The sequence below is a fragment of the Zonotrichia leucophrys genome, chromosome 9, assembly GCF_028769735.1.
Source record: "Zonotrichia leucophrys gambelii isolate GWCS_2022_RI chromosome 9, RI_Zleu_2.0, whole genome shotgun sequence".
Taxonomy (NCBI): Eukaryota; Metazoa; Chordata; class Aves; order Passeriformes; family Passerellidae; genus Zonotrichia; species Zonotrichia leucophrys.
This window is the reverse complement of record NC_088179.1, coordinates 16997069-17024988: the sequence shown is the minus strand read 5'-3', so window position 1 is coordinate 17024988 and position 27920 is coordinate 16997069. Positions and strand designations below refer to the sequence as shown.

General features: G+C 58.2%; 1 protein-coding gene across 2 annotated transcripts; it reads left to right on the top strand.

Moving 5' to 3' along the window:
- Positions 1–27629, top strand: EPHB3 (EPH receptor B3). Of its 2 annotated transcripts, none has more exons than XM_064720601.1 (16): positions 1–129; positions 13431–13495; positions 13899–14571; positions 21596–21751; positions 21885–22220; positions 23009–23133; positions 23282–23450; positions 23545–23650; positions 24064–24116; positions 24283–24405; positions 24504–24751; positions 24983–25198; positions 25288–25437; positions 25532–25725; positions 25895–26050; positions 26362–27629. In XM_064720601.1, the coding sequence occupies exons 1-16, from the start codon at positions 33–35 to the stop codon at positions 26468–26470; spliced, it is 2976 nt and encodes a 991-aa protein (XP_064576671.1). In that variant the 5' UTR covers positions 1–32; the 3' UTR covers positions 26471–27629. The 2 variants fall into 2 exon arrangements, with proteins under 2 accessions (XP_064576671.1, XP_064576670.1); XM_064720600.1 differs by having other exon boundaries at positions 24019–24116.
- The last annotated feature ends 291 nt before the right edge of the window (positions 27630–27920 follow it).

The following is a 27920-nucleotide window of genomic DNA, read 5'->3' as shown; positions in this document are numbered from 1 at the left end:
TGCCCGGCGGGGCCGCCCGCACCGCCCCCGCTATGGCCGCGGCCCGCCCGGGGGCCCCCCCGCCGCCGCCGCCGCTGCTCCCCCTTCTGCTGCTCCTGCTGCTCCCCGGTGGCCGCCGCGCTCTGGAGGGTGAGTACCGGGCGGGCGTGCCCGTCCGCCGCACCGGGGCCCGAGCGACCGCGCACGGGTGCACGCATCCTCCGGGATGTCCCAGGCCCGTCGTGGCTCAGCGCGACTGGCCGTCGAGCCGCGGATGCCCGGTTGTACCCGCGGAGCGCTCGCCGCAGTCCCGCTCCCAGCGCTCAGCCGCCCTCAGTAGGTTTCAGAGTCAACGCCCCGTGGAACCGAGCCCGGCACGGCAGAGCCGCGGCATCCGCGGCCGGCGGCTGCTGGCAGGGAGCGGCGCCTCTTTGGATACTCGGTTCACGTTTCGAGGCTTTTCGCCACGACCGAGAGGGCTGGAAAATTAATATTTCTTTCAGTGGAAGCTCTTGGCGTGCCAGAACTGGTGGGGCCGCGGAAGGAGTGTCCGTGTGCCGTGTCCGGCTCCATCCCTTCCCCGGCAGGGCTCGCCGCGCCCGCTGCCTTAACCCCCGAGGCTCCAGCGTGGGACCTCCGGGGCGAGTGGCCACGCGTGCCGCATCTATCCCCGAGCGGGTCTGCGCTCCGCGGCTCGCCCACCCTCGAGCTCCGATGGAGTTGGGAATAGAACGGGGAGTAATTCTCTCCCCCTTGGAAAGTGAGCCCCGGTCCGCGGGGCAGCGCCGCTGCGCTCGCAGCTTTGACGAGGAAAGAGGCTTTTGGCCCCACTGGGTACCGGGGGTTCCCGAGCGGGCAAGGCGGGTCGCACCGGAGAGAAGGAGGAGAGGGCCCGGACGGGTTTTTGTCTCGGCAAAAAGTGTGTGAGGCTCCAGCCGGAGTGCCGGGGCGGCGGCGTTCCGGTGTCCGGTAACCGAACCCTCTGGTGGAGCGGCGGGAGGGGGCTGGCGAGGGAGGGACGGAAGGGAAGGGAGATCACCCATCGGAGCGGAGCTGTGGGTGCCGTGCCCGGGCAGGGGGCGACGGGGCTGCTCGCAGGCGGAGTCGTGCTTCGGGCTCCCGCTGCCGTCGCCCCGCGTTGCGAGGTTCGGGCCGCGGCGCCGGGGGTGGCCGTGGGCAGGAGCCCTCCCCCGCTGCGGTGCCTGGGGGACGTCTTTCCTCTAGCTTTGGGCTTTGTAGAAAGTTTGGGGGCTGCTTGTTGTCCACGTTCCTTTTCATCCTCGCTCCGTGCGATTTTTTTGTTTTTTCTTTAAAAGGAAAAAAAAATTTAAACCCCTCGTCCTTTGCAGGCTGTAGGAATCAGAGCTGTGGGCCTGCCGGGTCCGTGAGCTCCCGGCTCAGCAGGAACCCCGCGGCTGGAGGGGAAGGGAGAAGCGCCCGGCACTCCGCCCTCGCGGGATGGGGTGCACCCGCCTGGGCATCCCTGCCTTCTGGAGAGGTGCCGGGGGATGAAGTTATGGGCAGGGAGCCCGGCGGGGCCCCACGCTTGCAGCTAGCCTCTCGCAACCTGCTTCCCATCAGCGGTTTAGGAATTTGGGAAGGATAGATGGCGTGGGGGCTGGCAGCACCGGTGTGTATCACCTGGGGACAGTCCCTCCTGCCTCTCCCCCACTGCCGTCTGGGGATGGAGCAGTGCAACGAGTCGGATGGAGAGAAAATAAACAGGCCCTGCTGAGGAGTCACTGGGTTTTTTCAGCTTCCCAAATGTGTGGAGGGGTCAGGGGCTGAACGTACCGTCTGAGAGGTCAGGGCCCAGCTGGGTGCCAGCCTGGTGGGACCACTTCAGGGCTGGCTGGCAGCTGCCCAGCAGTTTTTGGGCTGGCCCCGATTCCCCGTGGGATTTTCTCCTTTTTTTTTTCTTCGTCTTTTTTTTTTTTTAATTATTTTTTTTCCCTTTTCTCTTGTTTGAGCTGGAGGGAAAGTTGCAGCTGGACTGGAGAGGCTTCTGCCTCTGCGGCTTAGGGAAGCCGCTGCTCGCATCAGGGTCAGCGAGCTCCCGCTCCCGCTCTTCTGCTACGTTTGGCATTTCTGTCCACGCTCACCGCTGCTTCCTGACGGGGACTGGCGCGTTCCAGAGGTTACTGTAAATCTCATGTGCACGTTTGTTTGGATATTTTAGTGCTGATCATAAATCTGGCGTGGCCATAAATCTGTACGCACGTCCTGCAGACAACAGCAGCGAGCAGTCCCCAGACCCGGCCACTTTACCGTCCCCTCCGAGGTGCAAAGGGCCAGGCTTGTGGCTAGTGCCGGGCTGGAAGGGCAGGGGGCTTTGGGGCTGGATGGCGCTCCCCATTCCCCAGGGGATGGCGGGGAGTTGGGTTTCTTTACAAGGCCCCACGGGGGTGGAGGAGAAAAGCCGCGCTCGGCAGCAGCTCAGTGAGGGCTTTGTGCTGCCGAGGAGAAAATGGTTTCTCTCCAGATCCTGTAAGTGCTCTGGGTCTGTTTGAAGTCACAATGTGTTTTTCTTCTCCGGTTCAGCAGTCCCCGGGCCGGCTGCAGAAGGAATGCTCTATCCAGGGGCAACAGCGGATCCTTTCTCCAGCACAGGGGTTTGGGCTGAGAAGTTTGTCCCAGCGGGGCTGTGGGAGCAGAGGCCCTGTGGGGAGCGGACGCGGTGGAACAGCGTGGGGAATGTGCTGTGTTCCGGGCCCTTGCCGACCATCCAGGGCTAAAACCCCAGGCTTCAAAACACCCTGGCCCAAGGGAGCGTGGACAGCCACAGACTGGATCTGCCTGTCGCCCTGGGGGTGCGGGTAGGCTGGGACAGGGACCTGCTCTCCCTAGGAGCCACTCTCCCAGGCTGTTCCTGCTCTGAGCAGCCTCTCCAGATTCAGGAATCCATTTAAACTTGGAGTTTCCCACGTGCTTCCCTGTGAACTCCCATGCAGAAGCACTGTAGTTTGTTGCACATAGTCCTGAGCAGACTTGGGTTCTAGTGAAATACCCAAACCCCACAAAGCAGCAAGATTTCTAAGGGGGATTTTCTTCACCGGCTCTGCCCAGTGACACCCCCCAGACCCCACTGGGTGTCACACAGATTGACCACGCTCCTCTCTGCACCGACAAACCCCTGCTTAATTGACCCCTTTGCTGGAGCTGCCAGGTATTTTCTTGGCAGAGAGATTTGCTTTCTGTTTAATTACTTTTCACAGAAATGGCATGTTTCTTGGTCGGGCAATGGGTGAAGTTGGCCCTGCTGTTTTATGGGTGCTTGGGGTAGGGCTGTGAGGGAAAGGGGATCGTGGGGCTCTGCAACACTTGCTGGATTCATTAAATCTCCTGTTCCTCAGTAAAAGCTGCGCTCGAGGAAGCCTTGCCGTCCGTGCTGCCGGGGAGGGGAGGAGAAGGGCTTTCCTTTGTGTCAGGCGGAGCATGCGGAGAGCTGGGGAGAGGGAAAACTTGGAGCACCGGGATCTGTTTGCAGCCCCACATTTCTCCCTCACTGTACAGCAAGGCTGTGGCTGCCAGGCCATGCCTGCCCAGCCCTTGCAATTGGGAATAGCGGCCTCTGGTTTTTAAGGAATGAACCGAAACTCCTTGTTTTGTTATGATGACTTACTGCAAGAGATATTTGGGGAAACCAGTTTGTTGCATTTTCTTTCCGTGAGCCGTTTGCTGCTGCCGCTGGAGCAGAGGAGCTTGGCGTTTAATTAAAACAGCCCCAGCAATCTGAATCACAGACTTGCATGTTTTTAAAATTGTAGCTGTTCCTGTTGTGCTGAGTCAAACTGGTTTGTCGGGATTAAGCGTCTCCGCCTGGGAGCCGCGCTGGGGGAAGGGTGCTGGGGTGGCCCCGGGGTCGGAATCCCCATTCCCAGCTGGTGCAGACCACAGGGTGGGTGTCAGCCTCCCCCGGAGGAGAACCCTGGGAAAGGGGGACTCTGCCCAAGGGCTGCGGTGGAGCTGGTGGTTGCCATTGCCGCAAGCTTCTCAGTGGTTGAAACCATAATGAGCTGCTGTTGTTTCTGGGTCCAGCATGTTCCCATGAAGCGTTTGGGGGATGGTGGTGCCCCTCCATGGGCAGGAATCTCCTTGCAGAGCCAGGCAGAGCCCCATGCCCCAAGGGATGGGCTGCCATCTTGAAGGCCAGGCAGCCTGTTGCAGTGACACTCCCACCCGACTGGGACCGTCCCATTTGAAGTCATGTTTTGGTTTTTTTTATTGCATTTTTGTTGTTGTTGTTGCTCCAAACCCAGCCCTGTGCTCTGGCTGGGCGGTGCTGGCTGTGGGGCATGGGCTGTTCCCTCGCAGAGCTGAGCCTCAAGTGGGAGCCATTTTGTAGGGAAGGCAGGTGGGCATCCTGCCTGTGACGGGACAGGCTTGGCACTGTTGGTGAAGCCTCATCCTTCTGCGCCTGGGGACCATTGTCACCCACCCTCAGCATTGCCACAGAGCAGTCATGGCGCTGAGCTTGGGAGAGGGGCAACATCCCCTTTCTGGAGGGTCACATGCCTTTCCCACAGTGCCACCACCACTCCCAGAGGGGCTGCATCCCTCCTCTGGTGCCCACATTCCCCTCGGCGCAGCTCGGCCCTCCAGCCTGTGCTGCCTGAGCCGGGAGGTAGCAAGCCCAGTGCTGTCCTCGCATGGCCGCCCCGCTGAAGAGGAGCGGGAGCCATCTTGAGAAGAGGCTGGAGCACAGCGCAGGGCCGAGCACCGGCCCATGGCCGCTCTCCACACACGTGCCAGCGTGTGCTGGCTGAGGGTCCCTGGCTGGGACAGGGGGAGGATTTTGCTGGGGGGTTCTCTTTATTTTATTTTTGCCCATTGCTAAGCCCCGCTGCGCTGCGGGGCCTGGCGTTTCTCATGCATGTGGCAGAAGCTGTTGACAAACACCTGTTTCTGGGCCCCCTCCCCAGGAATGCCCCGGGGGCCCTGCGGGGGCTGCAGGGGTGGGCAGCGGGATGTCCCCTCCCAGGGGAGCCCTCCCCCAAGATTCTCCTGCCCAGCAGCTGCTGCAGGGGGATTTGAGCCTCCCTGTTCCTCTGTGAGGTGTGGCTGTTGCGCAAATCCATCCCTGTCCCAGGGAAGGGACGCTGTTGTCCCCATGTCCCCTGAGCCCAGTGCTGCGTCTCTCAGGTACTCAGTGCCTGCCCAGCACGGGCTGGGGCGCAGGGGGACCCCGCAGGGAGGGGGGCACGCACACGCGGCGTGCTATCCAAGGCCTTTTTTTATTAATGAGAAAAATGTGCAGGGCTTGAACGATCGCCAGGAACAGATTTATTCTAGTTCCCCAGAAATTAAACCGAAATGAAGGAGCGAGTCAGCCCGGCCCGGCACCCCCTCCTGACTCTGTGCTTGTTTTAACTTTGGAAGAATCTGACTTTGGGGGTGGGGGAGGTGGAGGAGGGAGGGGGGGGGCAGTATTTGGGTTTAAGCAGTTCCAGATGGGCTTGGTGCTCTCAGAGAGCTGAGGAAGTGAGCAGAGAGCAGCGCGGAGATTTGGGTAACTGCCCCAGGCAGTAGAGAGGAGGGAGATCTTGGCAGAAACTCCCACTCTGCGCTGCCGGGATGGGATGGAGCTTGGCAGCCAAGCTACCCGTCTGTGGGGCGAGTCTTTGGATGTGCACGGAGTAACCTTTTTTGGGGAAGGGGTGGTTGTTTTTTTTCTTTTAAATATCATTACTCTTTCTCTGGGCACTTTCCAAAAGTACAACCTGGAAAAAAAATGGAGCTGGAGGGAGAGAGGGGCCTTTTGGATCTCAGCCTGACGCAAGCAGTTGCCCTGCGGAGGCAGGCCTGCAGTACCGACCGCCTTTTCTTGGGTCCCCTGGGGTCTTCGGGCCTCTCCATCCGCCCATAATGGCCCAGCTCAGCTTGGTGGCCCCCTGGGGACACCTGCCCCATGAAACCATGGCCACAGGGCAGTGGGGTCACAGAGAGAAGTGGCAGGAGTGTCCCCATCATAACATGTTCTGGAAACAAGGGTGGCTTTGCAGGCTGATTTGCTGCCCGTGTCCTAGTCAATGGCATTTGTGGCTCGAACAGGTCTGGCATCCTCTGATCAGATGAGTTATTTCTGTGGCAGCAGAGGACGGCAGCATGGCCATTCCTGCTGGGGATGGCGACCTATAAATCTGTCCTGCCTGCTGGCCCTAGAGCTCCTGTCTGCCTGGCACAGCTGGTCACATTGCCCATATGGCAGAGAGCTGCAGAGGGCAGCCCCTTCCCCTGGACCAGGCAGGGACATTCCTGTCCCAAGTGGGCAGTCTGGCAGCAAGCAAGGCTGAGAGGCTGTCTGTGGGATTTGTTCATTCCCCTTTGCACACAGCCTGGCACAGCAAAAGCATCTTTTCCCCCTAGGCAGGCTGAAGCAGCAAGTACCAGGGCACATCCACATCCACCACATGGGCAGGGATGGCAGCTCTTCCTTGGCCAGGCTGACCCTGGTGTAGCATGCTGGGCTCTGACATCCGAAATCCCCGTGGTATTAATAGAACAGTAATTGCAGTGCAGGGCTGGGCTCAGGCAGCTGGCTCCCGTTTTCTCCCAGTGTTGGTACAGCCTTTCTGCAGGACCAGGGCCTGGCAGCAGGACCCAGCAAGCTTTGGGCAGCGGGCTGCACGTGTCCTTGGCGTGCAGCTGGAGGGCAGAAGCTGCCATCCTGCAAAAGTCCGAGGCTCCAAGTGCTGTGGTTTAGAAGGGGGTGCACATAGTGTGATGCTGGCAGATGCTGGAGCCCAGCCTGGCATGGCTCTGCTCATAAAATGACAGAATTCCATTCTTCCTGCCTTGATCCAGTGCGTGACCAGGCGGGAGGGAGCACCCATCCCTCCCTGCATCCCAGCCACTGCCACTTGATCTGCCTTTTGCAGAGCTGGCACCTGTCCTCTCTCACATGCTTCAGTCTGTCTTGCAGCCATCAGGAAACAGCTCCTGGTGAGGAGCACGTGGCCGGAAAACCCTCTCCAGCCAGCTAGTGGATGGTGGGCTGGTCACCGGGCAGGGCTGGATGGAGGGAGCATTCCTGTCCCCCTCCACCCCATGTGCCAGGCAGCTCCCAGTCATCTGGAATCTGGATCTGGCCAGTGCAGAAGGGGCAGGACATTGGGATTGGATGGGGAGGACTGTGAGAGAGATGCAGTAGGCCAGTGGCTCAGAGCCATGGGACTGTCTCCTGGCTTGAGGTTAATACCCCATGTAGGTGTGGGATTGGGAAATGAAGGATGCATCCTTGGAGCATCGTCGGAATTGGAGTTATGGGCCCTGCTGTGAGCTTACCATGGTTCTGGCAGGGCTGGAGCTGGCAGTGGTGAATGATACCAGGACTGGCAGTGCTGCCCACCTCTGACTGGGCTCTCTGGGCAGGGGCTGCCTGGCTTGGTGTGTGCATGTGCCCTGCATGCGCAGAGGGGCCTTAATCTCAGTTTGGGCCTCTGGGCCCTGCCATAATGCAGAAATAATGAGTCTATTATTAAGTGCCCACAGTACTTCTTCACTGCGATGGCTCGCCTCCAGCAGCAGGCAGAACCTGCCCCGCTTGAAGTGGATGTGTCATCATTTGCCTCAGCAAATCCAATCCCCTTTGATGATGGGCCAAACGCCCTTGGCATGAAGGGCCACAGCTGTGATACAGGCCCCTTTTTTTCTTTCTTCCCCTCCTCTCTTCCCTTTGTTCCCAGCTCATTGACAAGTTGCTGGCTTGCCTTGGACCTGGGACAAGTGGACGTCGGTGGGCATGTGGGTCAGGGCCCCTGGCGAGGGCTGGGGTGAGGGGCCAGCTCCCACGGCAGCCTCGCGTCTCCCCCCTCGGCGCTGGGGAGCAGCAGGCGCCCTGCTTGTCATAAGGACAGGTTCCCAGCGTGGGCGGTGATAGGGAGTGCTCCAGCCCTTCCCTTGGGCTGAACCGCACTGCCTGGCCTGCCCGGCCTGACAGTCGGGGAGGGCAAGGGTGGGACCAGCACAGCCCCCTGGCCTTGTGCTGGGCACTAGGGGGTGTGCAAGGGGTCCCTGGCAGAGATGGGATTCCTGGGGGAGAATGAGGGCATGTGACTTGTTCAGCATGCTGGCAGTGCTGCCAGCCCCATCCCTGCAGAGAGAACTAGCAAATAGTTCCTGCCAGAACCTTCCCCAGGCTCACAAACCCCATGCCTGGCACCTCCACTGCGGGTACCCCCTGACCACCGAGGGTGCCTGCTGGTTCCCTGCCTGATACCTCCCACGCTGGCTGCAGCCTTCCTTTCCTCCCTGCTCTCCTGGCTCTTGGCTGCATCAGCAAGAGCCTCTCCTCCCTGCAGTGCAGCTCCGGCACAAGGGGCTGCCAAGTGCCGAAACCTCCCAGCACGCCACCTCCTGTGCTCCAGAGCTCTGTCTGTGCTGTGCTCCATCCATGGTGCACGTGGGCTGAGCTGGACGGGAGAGCTTCCCAAATGCCGGCAGCATGGGGAGTCCCCTGGCCTTGGAGCAGGGACATCCCCTGCCTGGGAGCAGGATGGCTACAGGGTTTAGCTGGGGTCAGCAGGGGAAGAACCCTCCAGGAGGAGGAGGAGGGATCTGAGTGAGCCACATGCTTCAAGAAAACGTGTTGCGGGGTCTCCCAGACCTGACGTGCTCACAGGGCGCTCCTGTGGCTCAGCTTTTGTGTACGGAACGCTTGTCAGCGGGAAAAGTGCAACCTCAGGTTCTCTCCCACAGGCAGCTCTTTGTTCCCAGATAAAGGACCTTACACCAAAGGCCCTTTGTGCCGCTGCTCAGAACAGTGCTGGGATTAATTGTACCGATAGGTGCTTGAATGGGGAGCACGCAAGGCCACTCACTCCTGGTGTAATTATCTTCAAAACTGAGAAAGAAATTAAAATATGCAGAGATGCCCCTTATGGTTGCTTTTTGAATAGCAGGCAGTCTCAAAGATTAAAAGTGCATCTCTAAACAAGCTAGCTTTCCTTCCAGAGGAGAAAAGCATGGCAGTGAGGGGGAAAAAAGGCACCTGGCACCACTCTTAGCAGCCACCATGGTGGAAGCCAAGCCATATCCTGGGGCAAATGGTCCAGCCATTGATGGCATCTGCAGGAGCTCAGTGTGGGGCAAGGGGCCACATAAGGCTGGTCCAGGCCACTTGCCCTTTGCTGAGCTCCTGCAGACACGGTGCCATGGTGTGCATAGCTCACAGAGAGCATGGGCACGTTGCAGAACAGGTTCCTCTGTTTGCAGCAAGGCTGCGTGGGTGTCTTCACTAACTCTTCTCCCTTGCCTTCTTCCAGGATGCTCTGGACTTGCATGAGCTGCCTTCTCCTCATCGGGCCAAAGAGCTGGCATCTTATATTGCCAGTGTATCCTGAAAAAAGCCATCAGTCCACGTATTCTAAGGGGAAAGCGTTCAAAGTGGAGCTTACTGGTGGAGAGGATTGAGTCTTCCCCAGTGGCTTCATCTTGAAAGAATTTTGATATTTCCCCCCCTTTTCTGGCTCAGCCATCGCTGCCGCGCGCGTCTGCCGCTCAACAGCGCGAGACGGGCTCTCTGGGCCTCTTAAGGGGGGAGTTCAAACGTTTTCGCTGGCCTCAGACCATGCATGCCGCATTCCTGAGCCTCAGCACCGCGAGAGAGAGGTCCCCGGCTCCAGATGGGTCCTTGCCAGGGCTTCAAACACCTAGTGAACTGCTGGGCCTCTGTGGAGGTGATGGGAGGGCTGCTGGTAGGGGACTGCTCGTCTTTGCAGCTCAGGGTGTGCTTGGGAGGAGACGTGCAGGCCAGGGAGGAGGCAGCCAGAACGATGCTCACAGCCCTGTCCAAGGAGTAAGAATCTTTCCCTGTCCTGGGATCCCACTCTGCCTTGGGACTTCTGCTTCTGTGTGGAGTCAAGCCTGGTGGCTGCACTTGCTGAGCATAGTTGGGCTCCTTCTCCTTGCCTTGATTTTGCCCAGCTGAAGGTAAAGAGAGGACAACTCCCAGCGCTGCAGACAGTGATAAAGCAGGCCTTAGGGTGACTTCCCAAGCCGGCAAAATTGGGAGCCAATTTCCCGTTGACTAATGGGACCAGGCTCTTGCTGTGCTGTGCGGGATTGAAGTGGCTTTGACTCACTGTTCAGCCAGCCCTGACGCCGTTCACGTCCCTCCACAGCACCTGCAAACCTGAACCACACTGGGAAATCACCAGTGACACCTCTCAGCCCCCCTCTGGCACCATGGGCCGGAGGAAGAGAGCAGCTGCTTGATCCTGAACCACTGAAGCCCAGTGCTTGGGCTCCCCAGCCCAAACATGCCCTCTCACATGCCCTTTCATGGGGGACCAGCGCTTGGTGTGCCCCAGTGTTTTTGGGAGAGAGGACCAGGTTTAGGGCCAGGTCACTGTGAGAGCTCTGTGGCACCTTTAAGGGCTCGGAGCAGTTTCTGCAGCTCAGCTCAGCGTATGCCACCAGCCCCTGGACCCTGCAGCACAGCAGCCCATAGGGCCTTCCAACTACAACCTTCACAATGGCAGGCTGCAGCGGTCTGGGAGGCTCCACTGACCCCACCTGGGTCACTCCCGTGGCTGCAGGAAACCCCCTCTGCCCTCTGTGCTCAGCCTGCTTCCTTTAGCTGAGTTGCTCAGTGAATATTTTTTTATGATTATTATTTCCCCTCCCCGCTCTCTCTGTGTGGTTTACGTGGCTCTCACGCCAACAGCCGGCTTGGCTCTGTCAGTTTTTCTCTCCTCTGCTGGTCAGATGGCAGATGCTGCCAAATTAGGATGCAGGCAGCGAGCCTCCTGTCCAAGCTGAGGTTCTGCCCACGGCCGACACTCAAGGGGAAGGACGCTGCTGGAGGGGACAGCTGCCATGGCAAGGGCTTCCTACGTGGAGCCTGCTGCTGTGCAGGAGAGTTCCCGCATCCCCTGGACAGGTTTGGGAAGCAAACACCCACCATGGTCTGGTCAGTCCATGCTATGCTGTGGCTTGCCACAGCATCCTTGTGTCACTCTATTTGCGGGCACACCCTGCCACCCAGATCCCCATCTCCCCAGCCTGACTCACCGCCACAGCCGCTCATCCATCAGCAGCCCCAGCCCTGAGAGCGCAGGGCATCCCTTCCCCGCTCCTCCTGCAGAAACTCCCCCAGCTGGCCCTGCGCTGGCTGGACCCGCAGAGTCTCTGCCCCGGGAGTTGGCAGCCCCGCACTGTGAGCGCTGAGCACACGCTTGGCTCTGCTCGCTGCCAGCGCGGCGTGTCTGGGCCCTCAGCACCGCTGTGCCCTTATTAGGGCAGCCAGCGCGGGGCCTGTCCCTCGCAGAGGTGTGGGCAGCCCCCTCCTGGAACCTGCTCCCCCATCATCTGGCACTGCCTGCCCACCATGCAGGGGTCTGGGAAGCGCAGCAGTGTCTCCTTGGTCTTGTGGCTGCGCAAAGCCACACTTGCAATCCTGCTGGGGTTCAGTAACTGATGGTGTGGGAAATGGGAAGGGAGAGAGATGGTGGCTTGCTGTGTCCCCTGGGCAGGTAGTGCCTTGGGACTGAGCAGAAGCTGCCTTATGGGTGCACAGAGCCATTCTGCCCATCCTGTGTCCCACCCTTCCTGCATTACCTGCTTGACAGAGGGCTTCTTCCTTCTCTCCCTTTTTTTGCCAGATGCCCCTAGTTTGTGTTCTTGAGAAACAGCAAATAACCCCTGCCCAGCAGCCATCTCTGCATTGATGTCTGATGTAGATGCTGCCCTTCTGCACCTCTACCAATGGGGAGTGGCACCATGAAAGGTTTTCCTCCCTCTGTCCCCAGTGCCATGCCCACTACTAGTGCCACCAGGCCACAATGGGACTGTGTTTGTGTTTGCTCTGGGAGAACAGCCTGGGCGAGAAGCAAGCTCGCTGACCCAGCTGGGAACCTGGCAAGCCACAAGGCAGGTCAGGGAGCCCACGTGTCCCCAGACGTGCTTGTTTATCTGTGCCGTGGTGGCACCCACAGCCTGTGCTGCCAGCCTGCCTGTGGGTGCTGGCCTGAGAGCTGCTGCCGGGTCTCGCCGGGGTGGGACACGGGAAGAAGGTGTTTACCTCCAGTCAGGCTTCATCCGAAACCCTGCCATGCGTGAATGCTTCCTTCCTCCTCCACACTTCCTCCCTGCCTAGGTCAGCCTGGGGTTTTCCTGGGCTGGAAGGAAAGAAGCTGAAACTGCCTCTTGCTGTGGGGCTGAGCCATGGCTGGCACAGCTGAGCTGCCCTGGCAGGTCCTTGTGCCCCAGTTGGTGAGAGTGAGCAGTTCCCAGCCCGCTGCTGGATCTAGGAGAGCCATGGCTCCCTGCCCTTCCTCCTGAGCCCGGGTGGGCTGAGAAGTGGATGGATGGATGGATGGATGGATGGATGGATGGATGGATGGATGGATGGATGGGCAGGCAGTGCCTGGGGAGCTGCACAGGGTTTCACATGGGGCCATACTTGTGGCTGGGGAGGGGGATGCCCTCATCAGGGAGGTGTTTTGGCCCTGGTCCTGGGTCCTGCTCGGTGCAGGCAGCAGAGCCCCCCTGAGCACACCAGGGTCTCCAGGCATTTGCATCCCCCTTCCACCAAACTCCCCCTAGGCAAAAGAAGGTCCAGAGGACCTCAGGGTGCTGGGGTGCCTGCTCCCCTCCAAACAGCCTAAGGGCCATCCCTGGAGCAAAGCTCACAGGCCAGCAGCTCACAGAGGGGCAGTTGGCCCCTGAGCATGTCAGTGTGCTCTCATGGTTGTGTTTCACTGCTGCTTTTTTGCGCGTGGTGCTCGCGCGGAGCCACGCGGCTCTGCCTGGGATTAGCGACAGCTGCCTGCAATTGCAGCTCTTCCCAGACAAGCGTCTCGCTCCCCCAAGGCTGGGGCTGGGGCTGTTTGGGGAATGCTGCCGGGGTGGTTTGTCTTGTAGTCTGCTCCAGGAATGTTGGCCAGACGGTCAAATTCTTCTCCCCTCTTGTAAAATGAGTGATGTGGGGCGTCTCTGGGAGAGCAGCCTGCCAGTCCCTCCTCCTCTGGATAAACCTGCCTGGCCCGCACCGCCCTGTCATGGGAACGGGCCCTTTCAACCCCAGCCACATTAAATACGCGCCCTGCCAAAGCAGAGGGGGAGGGTGCGGACAGGGGCGCCCCGGTCTTCCTCCTTTGGCACCCCTGCACTGCCTGGGGGACATGTTTGGCTGTGCTAGTGGCTGGGGATGGCAGCTTGTCCCCATCTCCCCCTTGCCACCTGGCCAGCTCCTCGTCCTGCCGCTTGCCTCCTCCAGCACAGCTCTCCAGGGACGCCTCGCTCTTCCTGTTCTCTTGACAGGAGAAGAGAAATCTGGAGTCTGTCTGCGCCGCTCCCCCCTCCTCCCACCATGTCTCACCCCCCAAGTTGCTGTTTTCCACAGAAATGTCAGGCTCAGCTCTCCTCTCCCCCACTCCTCCTGGTTTTTTTCCCCTCTAATCTTGGCCTTCATCTCCAATTATTTCTTTTTCTCCTTCCTTTCTCTCCAGAGACCCTGATGGACACAAAGTGGGTGACCTCTGAGTTGGCATGGACAACTCATCCGGAGACAGGGGTAAGTTTAGAACCAGCCCTGGTCCTGACTTCCAAAGGGCAGAGCTGGCCCTGGCCCCATGGGAATCGAGGGCAGAGCTGGCCCTGGCCCCATGGGAATCATGGTTGCTCACCACTGCCTTTGTGAAGCTGGCTGCATCTTTCTCCTTTCCTCCTGTGCATATCCTTGCCTTGTGAAACCATCTCCTCTTGACTCCGTGCCAGTGGAGTGGGAGTGTCATGGTCCCTGGCCTGGGTTGCTCTTAGTCAATGTGATGACCAGGAGGGTTGTGACAGGTGAAGGTGTAGCTGCTGCTCTTCCCTGTTGACTGTTGCCTGTTCCCCCCCACCCTGTGCCATTCACGATGTGTCCGTAGCACTGTTGTCCCTGGCTGGGGATCTAACCCTTTCCCTCTCAATCACAGTGGGAAGAAGTCAGTGGTTATGACGAGGCCATGAACCCTATCCGCACGTACCAGGTGTGCAACGTACGGGAGGCCAACCAGAACAACTGGCTTCGTACCAAATTCATCCAGCGCCAGGACGTCCAGCGTGTCTACGTGGAGCTGAAGTTCACTGTGCGGGACTGCAACAGCATCCCCAACATCCCTGGCTCCTGCAAAGAGACCTTCAACCTCTTCTATTACGAGTCAGATACGGATTCTGCCTCTGCAAACAGCCCTTTCTGGATGGAGAACCCCTATATCAAAGTGGATACAATTGCCCCAGATGAGAGCTTCTCCAAGCTGGAGTCTGGCCGCGTGAACACCAAGGTGCGCAGCTTTGGCCCTCTCTCCAAGAATGGTTTTTACCTTGCCTTCCAAGACCTGGGAGCCTGCATGTCCCTCATCTCCGTCCGGGCTTTCTACAAGAAATGCTCCAACACCATTGCTGGCTTTGCTATCTTCCCGGAGACTCTAACGGGGGCCGAGCCCACTTCCCTGGTCATCGCCCCGGGCACCTGCATCCCCAATGCAGTGGAGGTGTCTGTGCCCCTCAAGCTGTACTGCAACGGCGACGGCGAGTGGATGGTACCCGTGGGAGCGTGTACGTGTGCTGCTGGATATGAGCCCACCATGAAGGATACCCAGTGCCAAGGTATGTGCATGGCAGAGTGATCGTGGCTTTTGTCCCCATGGGTGCATTGATGTGAAGGAGGTGATTTTGCGTTGAGCTCAGTCTGGTTTTGGAGGCTTTTCCCTGATGAGTGAGCAGGGTGACATCTCAGAGGACTGGTCTGCAGTTTGACACCAAAGCCTTAAAACCTTTGTGGTCTTGTCTCATGCAATGTCTGCTAGGACACACTGGTGGACAACCAGCAGTGCTACCCTCTGTGGGATGCATCTCCTTGCACAGAGCTGCAGCTCAAGGCATGGTCCTCAGCAGGGATCCAGCACATTTAAGCCCCTGAGCATTACCAAAACCTCTCTCTCATCGCTGCTGCTGTATCCAGCGTCTTCCCTCTCTCCCTCCTGCAGTGCTTGTGGCTGGGCCGAGTGATTGTTCTTGGCAAGTGTGATTTCACGCTGCTTGTGCGGAGGCTTGTTCAGAAGCCCTGGTGGTGAGCAGGGCTCCCCTGTGGGAGAAGCCATGCTGATGCATGCTCCCCCTGCCAGTGCTGAAAGCTTGCAGCAGGGATGGTAGGGACCAGCACGAAGGCAGCGGATCTGAAGCTCCTTGTTCTTGCTGGAAGGGAAGGAAACATATCCTGCACATGGAGATGTTGGGGATGGAGAGCCGCCCTAGCAGCAAGATAGCTCTGTGTGAGTCCTGCAGCTGCCATGCTCTCCCACGATAGCTTTGGTGTTGCTGTTTAACCCCAGTTCGGGTTTGTTGGTAAGGAAAAATCTGTCTGGATGAATGTTGCATTCCCTTAGGGTGATTTTTTTCTTGTGAGCTGTCTCTGGCAGGGAGGACCCTGCCCTGGGGTGGCTGGGGTTTAGGGCAGAGAGGTTGCTGTTCCCCTTGGCTGCAGGCATTGCACAGGGAGCGGGATGCTGGCGGGGCCCCCAGCCCTGGATGCCTTGTGCTGGCCCATGACGGGATGCTTGGCGCCAGCCCTTTGCTCTTGGCAGGGGCTGTGTGATTTGGGATGGCCTGTGACGTGGGGCTCGGGCCAGGCTGGCCTCCCCGCTGGCTGTGGGAGCAGGGTGGCTGACAGCTGTGCTGCTGTGGCTGGGCAGGGAGAGGTCAGTCTCCACAGGGCCGCAGCTCTGTCGGGGATCCAGAGCCTCCAGCACTGCTCTGACTTCAGTGCCACAGCCCCTGCATCAGTCTTGTGAGCACCAGTCTGGCTCCTCCTGAGCTGATGGACACCAGTGCCAGGCATCCATCCACACTCCACATGAGGTCCATGCTTATGGGTAGCTGCTTTCCTTCTTGCTTGGACTGGGAGATCTTAGACCATACACGACGTTGGCTCTTTCCCAGCAGAGTGGGGTTTGTGCACAAGGTGACAGTTTCCAGCCAGTACCAGGCATGTGCTGAGAGGGGGCATCCCAAGGCAGGACAGAGCTCCTCAGATTAGGCTCAGGAGCCTGGGCAAGGTCCCATCTCCACATCCCCAAACTGGACAGACCCCCATGTGGCACCTTTCCCAGCGCCTTTGATTTCCCACCAAGGCCCAGCTTCTGCTGCAGCAGGCAGGGAAGCCACGCTGGGCCACGGGCACGTCTCCATCCAGCAGCCTGCCTCCTTGCTGGGCAGCAGCGGCGGTGTCCTCACGTTTCTCTGGGAAAGTTGCACTGCGCCTCTAGGATCAGATTTTCCGCCATATGATCGTGTGTTTTAAGTGGAAACAGCTGAAGAAGGGCTGGGAGAAGCTGAAGCTGCAGCTCCTTTTCTCCTCTTGGCTGGGTGTTCCCTTAGCCCATTTCCACAGTCCAGCACCCCCAAGAAGTCTCGGAGCCGGTGTTGTGGGCAGAGGTGTGGTGCAGCCCCCCAAAGCTGGGGTTTCATCACTCCTGCCCCAGGGAGCCCGCAGGGGCTTCACCGTGCAGGCGAGCAGCACTCCAGAGTGCCAGATGGCATTTTAATAAATAACAATACCCAGTTACTGCTTAGATGGGATAAGCCCTGTTGTAAATCTCTCCCTTTTCCCAGACTTTCAGTGGCCTTTGAAGACCTCCTCCTCCTCCTCCTCCTCTTTATCTCCATCCAAGCCAAGATTAGAGCTCACATTCAGACCTGTTACAATGCAGCTTGTATCCCAGTCCCTCGGGAGTAGAGGGCTCATCCTGCCCGACTGAAGACAGTTTCTTTGGCGTGCTTTGTAAGGCGATCCGCCAGGCTGGTACCTGGCGCTCTACTCCTGAGTTGCCACAGCATTGATTTGGCATCTCATTCTCAGCCTCATTATCTTTATTTAATTAGCACACGGCCCTTCTGGGGGTTGTGCCGCTTCCCACACACTCCCTGCCACGCAGAGCTGCAGAGGCAGCTCTTGGAGGACAAGAAGGAGCTGCTGGCCAGGGAGGGGAGCAAAGGCTCCCGCATGCCTCCATGGGCTGGGGTGCACAGCACTCACACCCCACACCCTGCAGCCCCTGGGGTTTAGTTTTTCCCCAGCCCCATCCCTTCTCCTTTACATTAGGAGGCACCCAAACAGTTCAGGGCATTTGCTGTCAAGGGGCTCCCCAAAAATGCTCCTCCTCCAAATCTGATGGATTTGTTGGAATTTGCACCTTTGTGTTGCTGGCTTCACACAAAGGCAGAAAGGCTGCTGTGCCAGGGTGAGCAATGAGCCCCCTCCTTGCATGTCCCCTCTGCTTGGGAGGAGGACCACAGTGCCCCCTGAGCCTGCACCCCACCTGGGAGGGGAGCTGAGTCTGTGTGGTGCAGTCCATAGATACCCAAACTGTAGGAGCACTGGGGGTGACAGTGTCCAGCATGACATTACACCTTCCTGAGACCCATTTCTCAGCCTTATTGATGTTTCTTTTCTCGAGGCACCAGGCACTGAACATTTGGCACAATCAGTAGGTGAGCGCAGGTCAAGCTGGGGCCAAAATCAGAATTTTTGCAAAAATAAATTTCCCTTGCAATCAGTGACTAATGAAAACATCACCCTGAATTAAATAAAAAAAAAAAAATTGCCAAGCAAGCATTGCACTTGCCAACTGTTTGCAGCTTTGCATTGCAACATGGGCTTGCTGCATGAAACCCAGGAAGTGAAACTGCCTGGGATTAATTGCCCGGGATTCCAGATCAAAGGCAGCAGCAGGGAAGGCAGGGAGAGCTGCCGGTTTACAGCCAGGCAGCTCCACAATGGGTTACTTGTAACACAGTCGAGGAAATCTGCCCCTGCCGTCCTGCCTGTGACCCACTGTGGCTCAAGAGGCAGCTTTGCTTATTGATTTTTTTTTTTCTTTTCTTAAAAAAAAAAAAGAAAAAAATTGTTTTCTTGCCTGTTCCTTGGATGCCACTTCAAACCCCCAAAGACTCTCTCCCTTCTCTCCCTTCAGATTTACTCCATTCACTTTTGGACTGCGCTAGTGTGAAATATTTTCACCCAAAGGGTGATTATTTTACTTTATTTTAAATAACTGCCTTTTAAGAGAGACTTAAAAACAGAGTTACCGCCTCGGCTGTAGCCAGGCTGTTGCTTCCACAGCTCTGCTCCATCTGTAGCCACTTACGACAGCGAGAAGGGAGCGAGCTGTGCAGGTTCATAAAGCACAGATCGTCCCGAACAAACCTGACTGCTGCCTCTAAAGAAATTACAGGGTTGATGGGCAAAGGGATATGATCAGTTTAATTTATCTAGGCTCAGGCGAGGCGTCCTGCTTCAATCCTACAGGGAGAGAAATAGCTGGAAGGATGCTGGAATATTGTAGTGTGAATGGGAAGCGGTTGAAACATGAAACACGGTAGTTTGGGGCTGTTTTTTTCCAGTGTGTCGTGGCAATCCCTGCCTTTCCAAGGGGAGGGGACCCCAGAGTTTTGGGGATGCACAGTGGTTCACTGCTGCTTGCCTGCATCCCATGCGATAATGGAGGCTGCCTACGGGATGAGTCACTGCTCTCTGCTGCTGGCAGAAGGGTTTTATTTCAGTATTTTTTTCAGCTCCCTTCCTTGAACTTTATTCGCCACGGTGGAGATAGTATTTAGGAGTAGTACCCCCCTCTTCCCCCAGCTCTGTGCTGCAGCTTTTTGAGACAGGATCAGGCCCTGGAGGAGGGTGGCTGATGAAAATCCTGGAGGGGCTGCCAGAGCCGGATGGCCGCGTTTGCCATGCCAGGAGTGTGATGCCCCATAGGGGTGCAGGGGCAGCTTTACAGCAGGGCTCTGTTGCTGTCCTTCTCCCTCCCACGCCCCACACAAATCCCCTCTGTGGCTGATCCCCACTGTCAGGCCAGGCTGCCTCTCCCTGCCATCAAACCAGCAGCTCCTCTCCGCTTCGGTTCCCTGACCTGTTATCCTGTGGCTGTCACTGACTGTCATGTTCTCCCCAGAAGTGACCGCAGCACAGCACCAGGAGATGTGATCTGTGTGCAGAGGTTCAGAGTTGTTATTTTATTTGAGGACACTTCAGCAGGAAAAGTGCTTATGCAAAGCTCTCGGCAGGGAGAAGGGAGCCTGGCTTCCCAGCTCCGGCTGGATGGAGTCACGTTCCCACTCCAGAGCTCCCAGGCTCGTTCCGCAGCGTGCCGGCCAAGACAGTGGTTGTTGTACAGGCAGTTTCTTGCAGAGAAGAGATGACACAGCGGCTTATCCACCAGGGACCTGGGATCAGCTTTCAGCTCGGTTACTGCCTTCAAATGTGGCGGCTGAGAGCTGTCACACTGCCACCGAGGTCTTTATGCTCTGATTTATTAAGCAGAGTTGGAAATCTACACACTGGAGTGCATCTGGGCCTCAGTGCCTCTGCTGCTCTTCCCCTTCTTAACAGGGCTGGTTCCTGGCTCATCCCCCTCCTGCCAGGATGGCATAAGGATGCAAAGAAAAGGCCTTCACCCCTTGTGCCTGCACTGGGCACTGCTCAGGGGTGGCAGGAGCTGCTGAAGGGCGGCTCTGCCTGTCCCTTCCTCCTGTGTCTGGGAGGCCACTGTCACCTTCGTGCCCGTAACCCACTGGGCACCGGCTGGCACTTCGTGTGCTGGAGACCAAATGTCCTCCTGCATCCTTTGCAAGCCCCTGGCTGTCCTTGGCTGCCATGCCATGCTTGGGCTGTCAGCTTCACACAAGCTCTGGTTGCTCCGGCTTCACTCTCCCCTCAACAAGCCTGTTCAGGGGGTTTTGTCCCTGATGGATCTGGGCTCCTCTCCATAACCAAAGCATGTTTGGCAGCTTTCTGAGCCCAGAGCATTCCTGTCCAAGAGGTTTCAGTCATCTCTCATTCCTCAACAATCTGGTTCCTTATGTGTGAATCTGCATCCACCCAGTTTGAGCCGCCCGGGACTCCAGCTGGGGTGCGTCTGCCTATGCCAAGGCTTCTCTGCGACCTCTGGGCCTCTGCTGTCCACATAAAGACACATTTTCTAGCGGCCTGGCTGTCCCAGGCTGGGGACACAGAAGCCCTGGACCTGCTGGCTTCCCATTGCTTGCCAAGGAGCAGATCTGTGCACTGCTTTGCCTTCCAGCCTGCACAGTCGGGACGGGCAAAGCTTTCATTTCCAAAGGGAAGGCCCAGAGGCTGGGTGAACTCAGGTCAAGGAGTGGAGTTAGTAGAGCCATGTAGTCAGTCCTGTTTTGACCAAAGAAGAGTCTCACTGCTGGAAGGCTCACACCCTGGGAGCAGGAAGCAGCTCCTGACACCCATCCAGGCAGAGGGGCGGGAGAGCAGGCGGCTGTCTCTGCAAGGGCTGCTCTCACAGCCCCCTGGCCAGCAGCACTGCACAGGAGCGGGGCTTCTCCCTTGGGCTTGCTGCTGCTTGGTGCCTGGACAAACCCAGGACAGCACCTGAGCTGTGTGCGGGTCCCTGCGGGGCCGGCCTGGCAGCGTGTGACTCACAGCACTCCACGCCCCATGTGGGGCCACAACCAGCCGGAAAACTTCCACAGAGGGTGTCGGGAGATGCCTCATAGCAGGAAACTTCCACTTGGCACAGCCTGGTGAAGCACCAGGAAACCTCCTGCTGTTTTCAGGATGATGTGTGGCTGGCGTGGCAGGGTTACCTGCCCTGGGAGCTTCCCTAACATGGTAGAGCGAGGAGGATGTGCCCTCCTTCAGGGCCATCGGTGCTGATGCTGCCCCAGCTGTAGCAAACAGGGTGATGCTGAACAGAGCCGGCGCCAGTGGCTCTCTCACCTCATCCGGCTGCAAACACAGAGCACAGAATCCGCTTCCTTGGGCAGCAGTGTGATAAATCAGGCTATTTCGAGGTGTGGGTCAGCTTCCCGAGGCCGCTCTGCTCCTCGGCTCAAGTGCTGTTAAACCTTTCACGTGCCCTTCATTACAAACAAACACCTTGTGGTGCCAGTGGGGCCGTATCCCAGGACTCGTGGCTCCTTGAAGGGCCCTGATCGGAAGCGGAGGAGGGAGGTGGCAGTGATGCTGAAGCAGCTCTTCAGCCAAGGACCTGCAGGAATGTTTTCATCTCGCTTAGCGCTCCACTTGAGCCGACCTCGTGAGGTGCCACCGCCCCGGGACTGAGAAGTGGCTCAAGAGCCTGAGGCGGAAGGTTTGGGGCTGAGTGGCTGATTTTGGGTGGTGGAGGCCTCTCGTAGGGGCTGTAAAGGAGTTCTTTCCTTCCCAGCCGTGTTTCCCCAGAAGGGAGAAGGGAGTATGGTAAGGGAGTATGGTAAGACCCTTAGGAAGGCCAGTGAAGAATCATAACTGAGGAGCTCTGGATGGAATTGCTCTGCCCCCCATACTGCTGATGGTGACCAACTCTTCCCACCTCCAATTACCTTGGACCTGCTGCTGGAGCCCAGCATTTCCTGGCAGAGCTGTGCCTGAGCCATCTGGTGCTTCCAGCAGCCCACTTTTCTCACTATTCCCAGCCATGATTCCCTGGGCATGGCTGATGGCAGTGGAAAGGCTTGTAGGAGGCCTGAGGTCTTCAATCCACTGATCAAAGATTTGGCAGGGCAGTGAGGAGGAGTCTGCCCAGCTATGGTGGGAGCAGTGAATGTTTTCTGGGTTCACTTTATAACTCTGGTCTGGTTTTCTTTCCTCCAGCGTGCGGCCCAGGAACCTTCAAATCTAAGCAAGGGGAAGGTCCCTGCTCTCCCTGTCCTCCCAACAGCCGGACCACCTCTGGAGCAGCAATGGTCTGCACTTGTCGAAACGGCTTTTTCCGGGCAGACACAGATCCTGCAGACAGCGCCTGCACCAGTGAGTCCTGCTCTGGGCAGGGAGGGGAGCAAGGGAGGCTGTGGAGGTGAAGGGGGTCTGTGTCTGGGATGGGGTATGTGCTGTGCCCATGCCAGGCAGGGCTGGACGTGAAGACACCCACATTTCCCTGCAGGTGTCCCCTCAGCCCCCCGCAATGTCATCTCCAACGTGAACGAGACGTCGCTGGTGCTGGAGTGGAGCGAGCCGCAGGACACGGGCGGGAGGGATGACCTGCTCTACAACGTCATCTGCAAGAAATGCAGCGTGGAGCGGCGCCTGTGCACCCGCTGCGACGACAACGTGGAGTTCGTGCCGCGCCAGCTCGGCCTCACCGAGCGACGCATCTACATCAGCAACCTGATGGCCCACACCCAGTACACCTTCGAGATCCAGGCTGTGAACGGCATCTCCAACAAGAGTCCCTACCCTCCCCATTTTGCCTCTGTCAACATCACCACCAACCAGGCAGGTCAGTGGAGCCACGAGGGAGCAGGGGCTGTATCTCCTCCACAGAGCAGAGTGGAGCAGAGATTTCTTTCTGACAGCCTGGGAGGCTGCAGTCCTTTGTGGTGCTGCCTAACTGGCTCTCTGGGCCTGCATCTGATCCCCTGGGTAAACTCTCCTCTCTGTTTAAAGCATGTCCCTAGAGGAGATGAGATCAAAATGCATGCAAGAGGAGAAGACTAGGGCTGGCAGATGCTCCAGAGAGCTCTGGATCTTCTAGACCTACCCCAGAGATGCTGTGCCTGCTGCGAGGGGAGGAGGAAGGAAATGAGATTTCTCTCCTGTGTGCCTGGGAAGGCTCAGCACCAGCCCAAGCCTTTGCAGGCAGCCAAGTGCTCTGCCATTCCCTCCTTCCTCCTGCTCTGGCCCCGCTCCAGTGTGCTGGTAATCTCCAGCCACTGCGCACTGATCTGATTTCACGGGTCTTGCTGCTGGGGTGGAGCACAGAGCTCCTGGCAAATGGAGGAGGGGAGGGAGCCCCAGTTTGGGTTGGCAGGGGCCTTCCCCAGACCAGTCTGCAGCTAGGCATAGGGTGAAGCATGACTTCAGTGCTATTTCTGAGGCTCCCCTTGGTGCTGAGATCACACCTCCTTATGGAGACTTGGGGGAGGCCATGAGTCTCAGAGCTTTTCCATGCCTTTCCACCAAGATTATCCAAGCAGGTCACAGGCAGAGCATTCCCTACACTGTGTGGGATGGTGGAGGTGGAAACCTGGTGCAGGTGGCTCATTCTTTCCCTGCCCTCCTTCCTAGCCCCATCTGCCGTACCGACGATGCACCTGCACAGCAGCACTGGGAACAGCATGACACTGTCGTGGACTCCCCCAGAGAGACCCAACGGCATCATTCTGGACTATGAGATCAAGTACTCAGAGAAGGTAAAGCAGGAACAGCCTTTTCCCTCCTCCAGCCCTTCCCATCAGCACCATGGCATAGGGGGTCCCTGCAAACCTGGCTCCTGGGGCATGTGGGAGCCAGCAAATGGAGGGTGGCTTCACAGAGGTGACACTCATGTCTCCCCTACAGCAAGGCCAGAGTGATGGCATCGCCAACACAGTCACCAGCCAGAAGAACTCGGTGCGGCTGGACGGGCTGAAGGCCAACGCTCGGTACATGGTGCAGGTGCGGGCGCGCACCGTGGCGGGGTACGGCCGCTACAGCCTCCCCACGGAGTTCCAGACCACTGCCGAGGGCGGTAGGTACCAGCACTGGGCTGCCTCCATCACCCAGCCCTCCCGTGTCTGCTCCTTTCCCAGCCTGACCTCGATTCCTGCCTGTCCCTCCATCAGGTTCCACCAGCAAGACTTTCCAGGAGCTGCCTCTGATCGTGGGCTCGGCCACTGCAGGGCTGGTGTTCGTCATTGTGGTGGTGGTGATTGCCATCGTCTGCTTCAGGTACTGGCTTTTCAGGGAGGAGGGCTTCAAATCTGGGTTTGGGGGTTGCTCATGTCTGCCACAGAGCTTTCCCCTTCACCTGTGGGCAGAGCTCTGGCAGCTCCAGTCACAGAGTGAAGGATTGCACCAGCCACACGTGGGTCCCAGAGCAGGGGTCCTGTGGGAGGATTGTGCCTTTGCTTCCCCAGCAGGAGCTGGGCTCTGCCCAGGCTCCTGCCATGCACTCAACACAACTAGGCCATCTCCTCCCATCGCACCTCGGGTGGAGGGATGCCTCTTGTGCACAGGCTGCCAGGGGGAAGGCTCTCTGGCAGAGGCTTTCTGTGCTGGGATTTGGAAGTTGGCAGTGAATGTCTTTGCCCCATCAGGAAAGGGATGGTTACTGAACACCTCCTCTCGTCTCCTTTGGGCAGGAAGCAGCGCAACAACACCGACCCTGAGTACACAGAGAAGCTGCAGCAATATGGTGAGTGTGAGAGCCCAGCAAATGGACTCTGGCTGCCCTCTCCCAATTCCTGTCCCATGCAAAGGGGCAGCCTTTTCTAACAAGGGGTGGGCTGACAGCCAGCCAAGTGGCTTGACATCTGTCACCCTTGCTGTGTCCCTCCTGGTGATGGCTTCTGTCCTTGCAGTTACCCCTGGGATGAAGGTGTACATTGACCCTTTCACCTACGAGGACCCAAACGAAGCTGTCCGGGAATTCGCGAAAGAGATTGACATCTCCTGTGTGAAAATTGAGGAGGTCATTGGAGCAGGCAAGTCCTGGGGCTGGGCACAGCAGCTGCTGAGACTGCTGCTTCTCACCCTGGCCTGTGGCTCACTGTGCTGCTCCCCTCTCTCCTTCCCACTACAGGGGAGTTTGGTGAGGTGTGCCGGGGGCGCCTGAAGCTGCCTGGCCGCCGCGAGATCTTCGTGGCCATCAAGACCCTGAAGGTGGGCTACACAGAGCGGCAGCGGCGGGACTTCCTGAGCGAGGCCAGCATCATGGGCCAGTTCGACCACCCCAACATCATCCACCTGGAGGGCGTGGTGACCAAGAGCCGCCCAGTCATGATCATCACAGAATTCATGGAGAACTGTGCGCTCGACTCCTTCCTCCGGGTGAGCATCCATCCCCTCCTGCCCTGGGCTGGGGGGTGCAGTGCATGGGGGGCAGCAGCTCTGAGCCCTTCTCCATCTCTCTGCATCGTCATGCTGGTGTCCCAGGGTTAAGCTCTGAGTGGGAGAAGAGGGGTGGCTCTAGGGAGGAAGAAGGTGATGGTGGTAGCGCACTGGGATCCTTCCTCAATCTGTTCAGGGTGTTGCAAACCCCTCTGATCTCTCCTCTGGCAGCTGAATGATGGGCAGTTCACAGTCATCCAGCTGGTGGGAATGATGCGAGGCATCGCCGCTGGCATGAAGTACCTTTCGGAGATGAACTATGTGCATCGGGATCTGGCTGCCCGCAACATCCTGGTCAACAGCAACTTGGTCTGCAAAGTGTCTGACTTCGGGCTCTCCCGCTTCCTGGAGGATGACCCAGCCGACCCCACCTACACCAGCTCCCTGGTACAGGACACTCACAAGGGATCTGGGATCTGGGGGTGGGGGGAGACACCTCAGGGATGCACTAATCATGGAGCTGTGTATCCGTGCAGGGAGGCAAGATCCCGATCAGATGGACAGCTCCTGAGGCCATCGCCTACCGCAAATTCACTTCAGCCAGCGACGTGTGGAGCTACGGCATTGTCATGTGGGAAGTGATGTCCTACGGCGAGCGACCTTACTGGGACATGTCCAACCAGGATGTGAGTGCTCTCTGGGGAGTAGGGAACCGGGAGCTGTAGGCTGCCTGTGGGAGCACAGGTGGCTCACAACCTGCCTCTACCTATCTTTCTGCAGGTGATCAATGCTGTGGAGCAGGACTACCGCCTGCCACCCCCCATGGACTGCCCCACTGCACTGCACCAGCTGATGCTGGACTGCTGGGTGCGGGACCGCAACCTGAGGCCCAAATTTGCACAGATTGTCAACACGCTGGACAAGCTCATCCGCAATGCTGCCAGCCTGAAGGTCATCGCCAGCGTCCAGTCTGGGTCAGTGACATCCTTGTTTCCAGCCAGCACTTAACCCCAGTTCCTGGGAACACTGGAGTGGTTGGGAATAGAGCTGTGGGAGGGAGTGGATAAGAATGGGGAGCCCTTTCTTCCAGTTACACCTCTCTGTGCCCTGCTCCTTGTGACCTGTGGCTCTCTTGCCCTTTAGCATCTCCCAGCCGCTCTTGGACCGCACTGTCCCAGATTACACCACCTTCACCACCGTGGGAGACTGGCTGGATGCCATCAAAATGGGACGGTACAAGGAGAATTTCGTCAATGCTGGGTTTGCCTCCTTCGACTTGGTGGCACAGATGACTGCAGAGTAAGTCCCTGCTTGGAGGGGAGGAGGGAGCAAACTGGGACTGGGGCTGCTGCACACTCTCCCTTGCCTATCTGACAGCCACCTCCTCCCACCTGAGTGTGTGGTGGGCTGAATTAAGGACTGGGATTCAGCATCCAATCCCAAGGGAGTTCAGGTTTAGGATTCAGCATCCGGTCCCCTGTGGTGTTAGAGGGAGCACTGGAGCTTGGCAGAGGGCTGTAATGATGGATAGATCCATTGCCCCAGTGGGGCAGGGCCACATGTTGATGTTGCTGGTGGCTGGGGGCTGAGTCGTCACCTTTTCCTTGCAGGGACCTGCTGAGGATAGGGGTGACGCTAGCAGGGCACCAGAAGAAGATCCTGAGCAGCATTCAGGACATGAGGCTGCAGATGAACCAGACGCTCCCAGTGCAGGTTTGACCACAGGGGACTCTGCATTGGAACGGACCAAGGGAACCTGCCATAAAGGTTCAGTTTGCGGTGCAGCCCAGCTTCCTGTTTTCCCCTCCACACGGCGCTCCTCTGCCTCGGACGGTCGCCTGGGACGGGATGGGACGGGACGCCCTTCCCTGGATCGAAGGCACTCATGCTGAGGGAGCCCAGCTTTTCGTCCCTTGTCCTGGAATGGCGAGGCAGCAACACATCTTCATATTGAAGATGGATTATGGGACAGAGATGGCACATCCCACTTCCCACCCTGTCTTGGTGCTCATCGGTTTGAAGAGTTGTTCTGCTTCTTGGATTTCTTTTCACCCTGTTTTCCCCCAAATCCTCACTTCCCTCACCTCCCCGAGGCCACAGACTGTTGACCCGTCCGCCGAGTCCGTCAGACATGTCCGAAGCCTTCCCTAACTCTGTTCCCCACGTGGAAGCAGCCGGGGGAGGCTGAGCCAGCGACAGGGCTGGGGCCACCAGCCCCAGACAATCACTCCTCTTCTCCAGCCCTGGCAAGCCCTCCGCCCAAGGGTCTGCACTGGAACGTGTCCGAAGGGAAGGCTTCGCTCCCTTTCTTGGCTTTGCACGCCAGAACCCGAACCCGATTTACTATGCAGGGAGTTAGGCAAAAAAAAAAAAAAAAAAAAAAAAACAAAAGAAAAAAGAAAAAAAAAGAGATATATAAAAAAAAGATAAGAGGGAGCAGAAAGGGGAGGGAGGGGGACCAGGTGCCCGGCTCCTCATCTCTTACCCTCTTGGTTCTCCTGGCCGGCTCTGGACTGCAGAGCGAGGCCATCAGCACGTTTGCACAGGGACCCTCCGCCCCCGGACCGACGGACGGCAGCCGCTCCCCCGAGGGCCGGAGAGCGGGGCTGGGGCGGGGGCTGCGCCGGGGGCCGCGCCTCCCCCAGCCTCCTCTTTTATGCAGAAGGAGCAGGCGCCGCCCGCTCCTGACACACGCTGTGATTGCTGCCAAAAGACTCACTCACCTTTCCCTGAGGATTCACTGCAGCCCGGTTCCTCCGAGCCGAGGGAGAGACTCCCAGCGTGCCTGAGTGTGCGTGAGTGTGTGCATGCGTGCGTGGGTGTGTGCTGGCCGCAGGACTGTGGGAGGCAATGGGCAGAATAAAGGCAATAAGAATTTTACCCGAGTTTCCTTTGCTCGATCGCGCTCTCATTGGATGGGCCCGGCTGCCTGCAGCTTCGCTGCCCACCAGGGTCATCCTTCTCCTCCTCCTGGCTGACCCCAAGCTAGCTGTGTGCCCCTTTCTGCTCTCCCCTTCTCTTGCTGTCATGTTTTCAGGTTGTCCGACAGGGACCAGGCAGTGATCCTGTACCAACCCTGTGGTGCTGGGAGAGACAGCACGCTCCCTGTGAGGCACACAGGGTGGAGGCTCTGAGTCCCAGGTCAGAGCCAGTCAGGAAACTAATGTAC

Bases quoted from the DNA above. Each gene is read 5' to 3' on its own strand.
- EPHB3 (XM_064720600.1), top strand. From the start codon at position 33: ATGGCCGCGGCCCGCCCGGGGGCCCCCCCGCCGCCGCCGCCGCTGCTC. The intron at 23,134-23,281 runs GTAAAGCAGGAA...TCTCCCCTACAG, and splicing joins AGATCAAGTACTCAGAGAAG to CAAGGCCAGAGTGATGGCAT. The intron at 25,726-25,894 runs GTCAGTGACATC...CTTGCCCTTTAG, and splicing joins ATCGCCAGCGTCCAGTCTGG to CATCTCCCAGCCGCTCTTGG.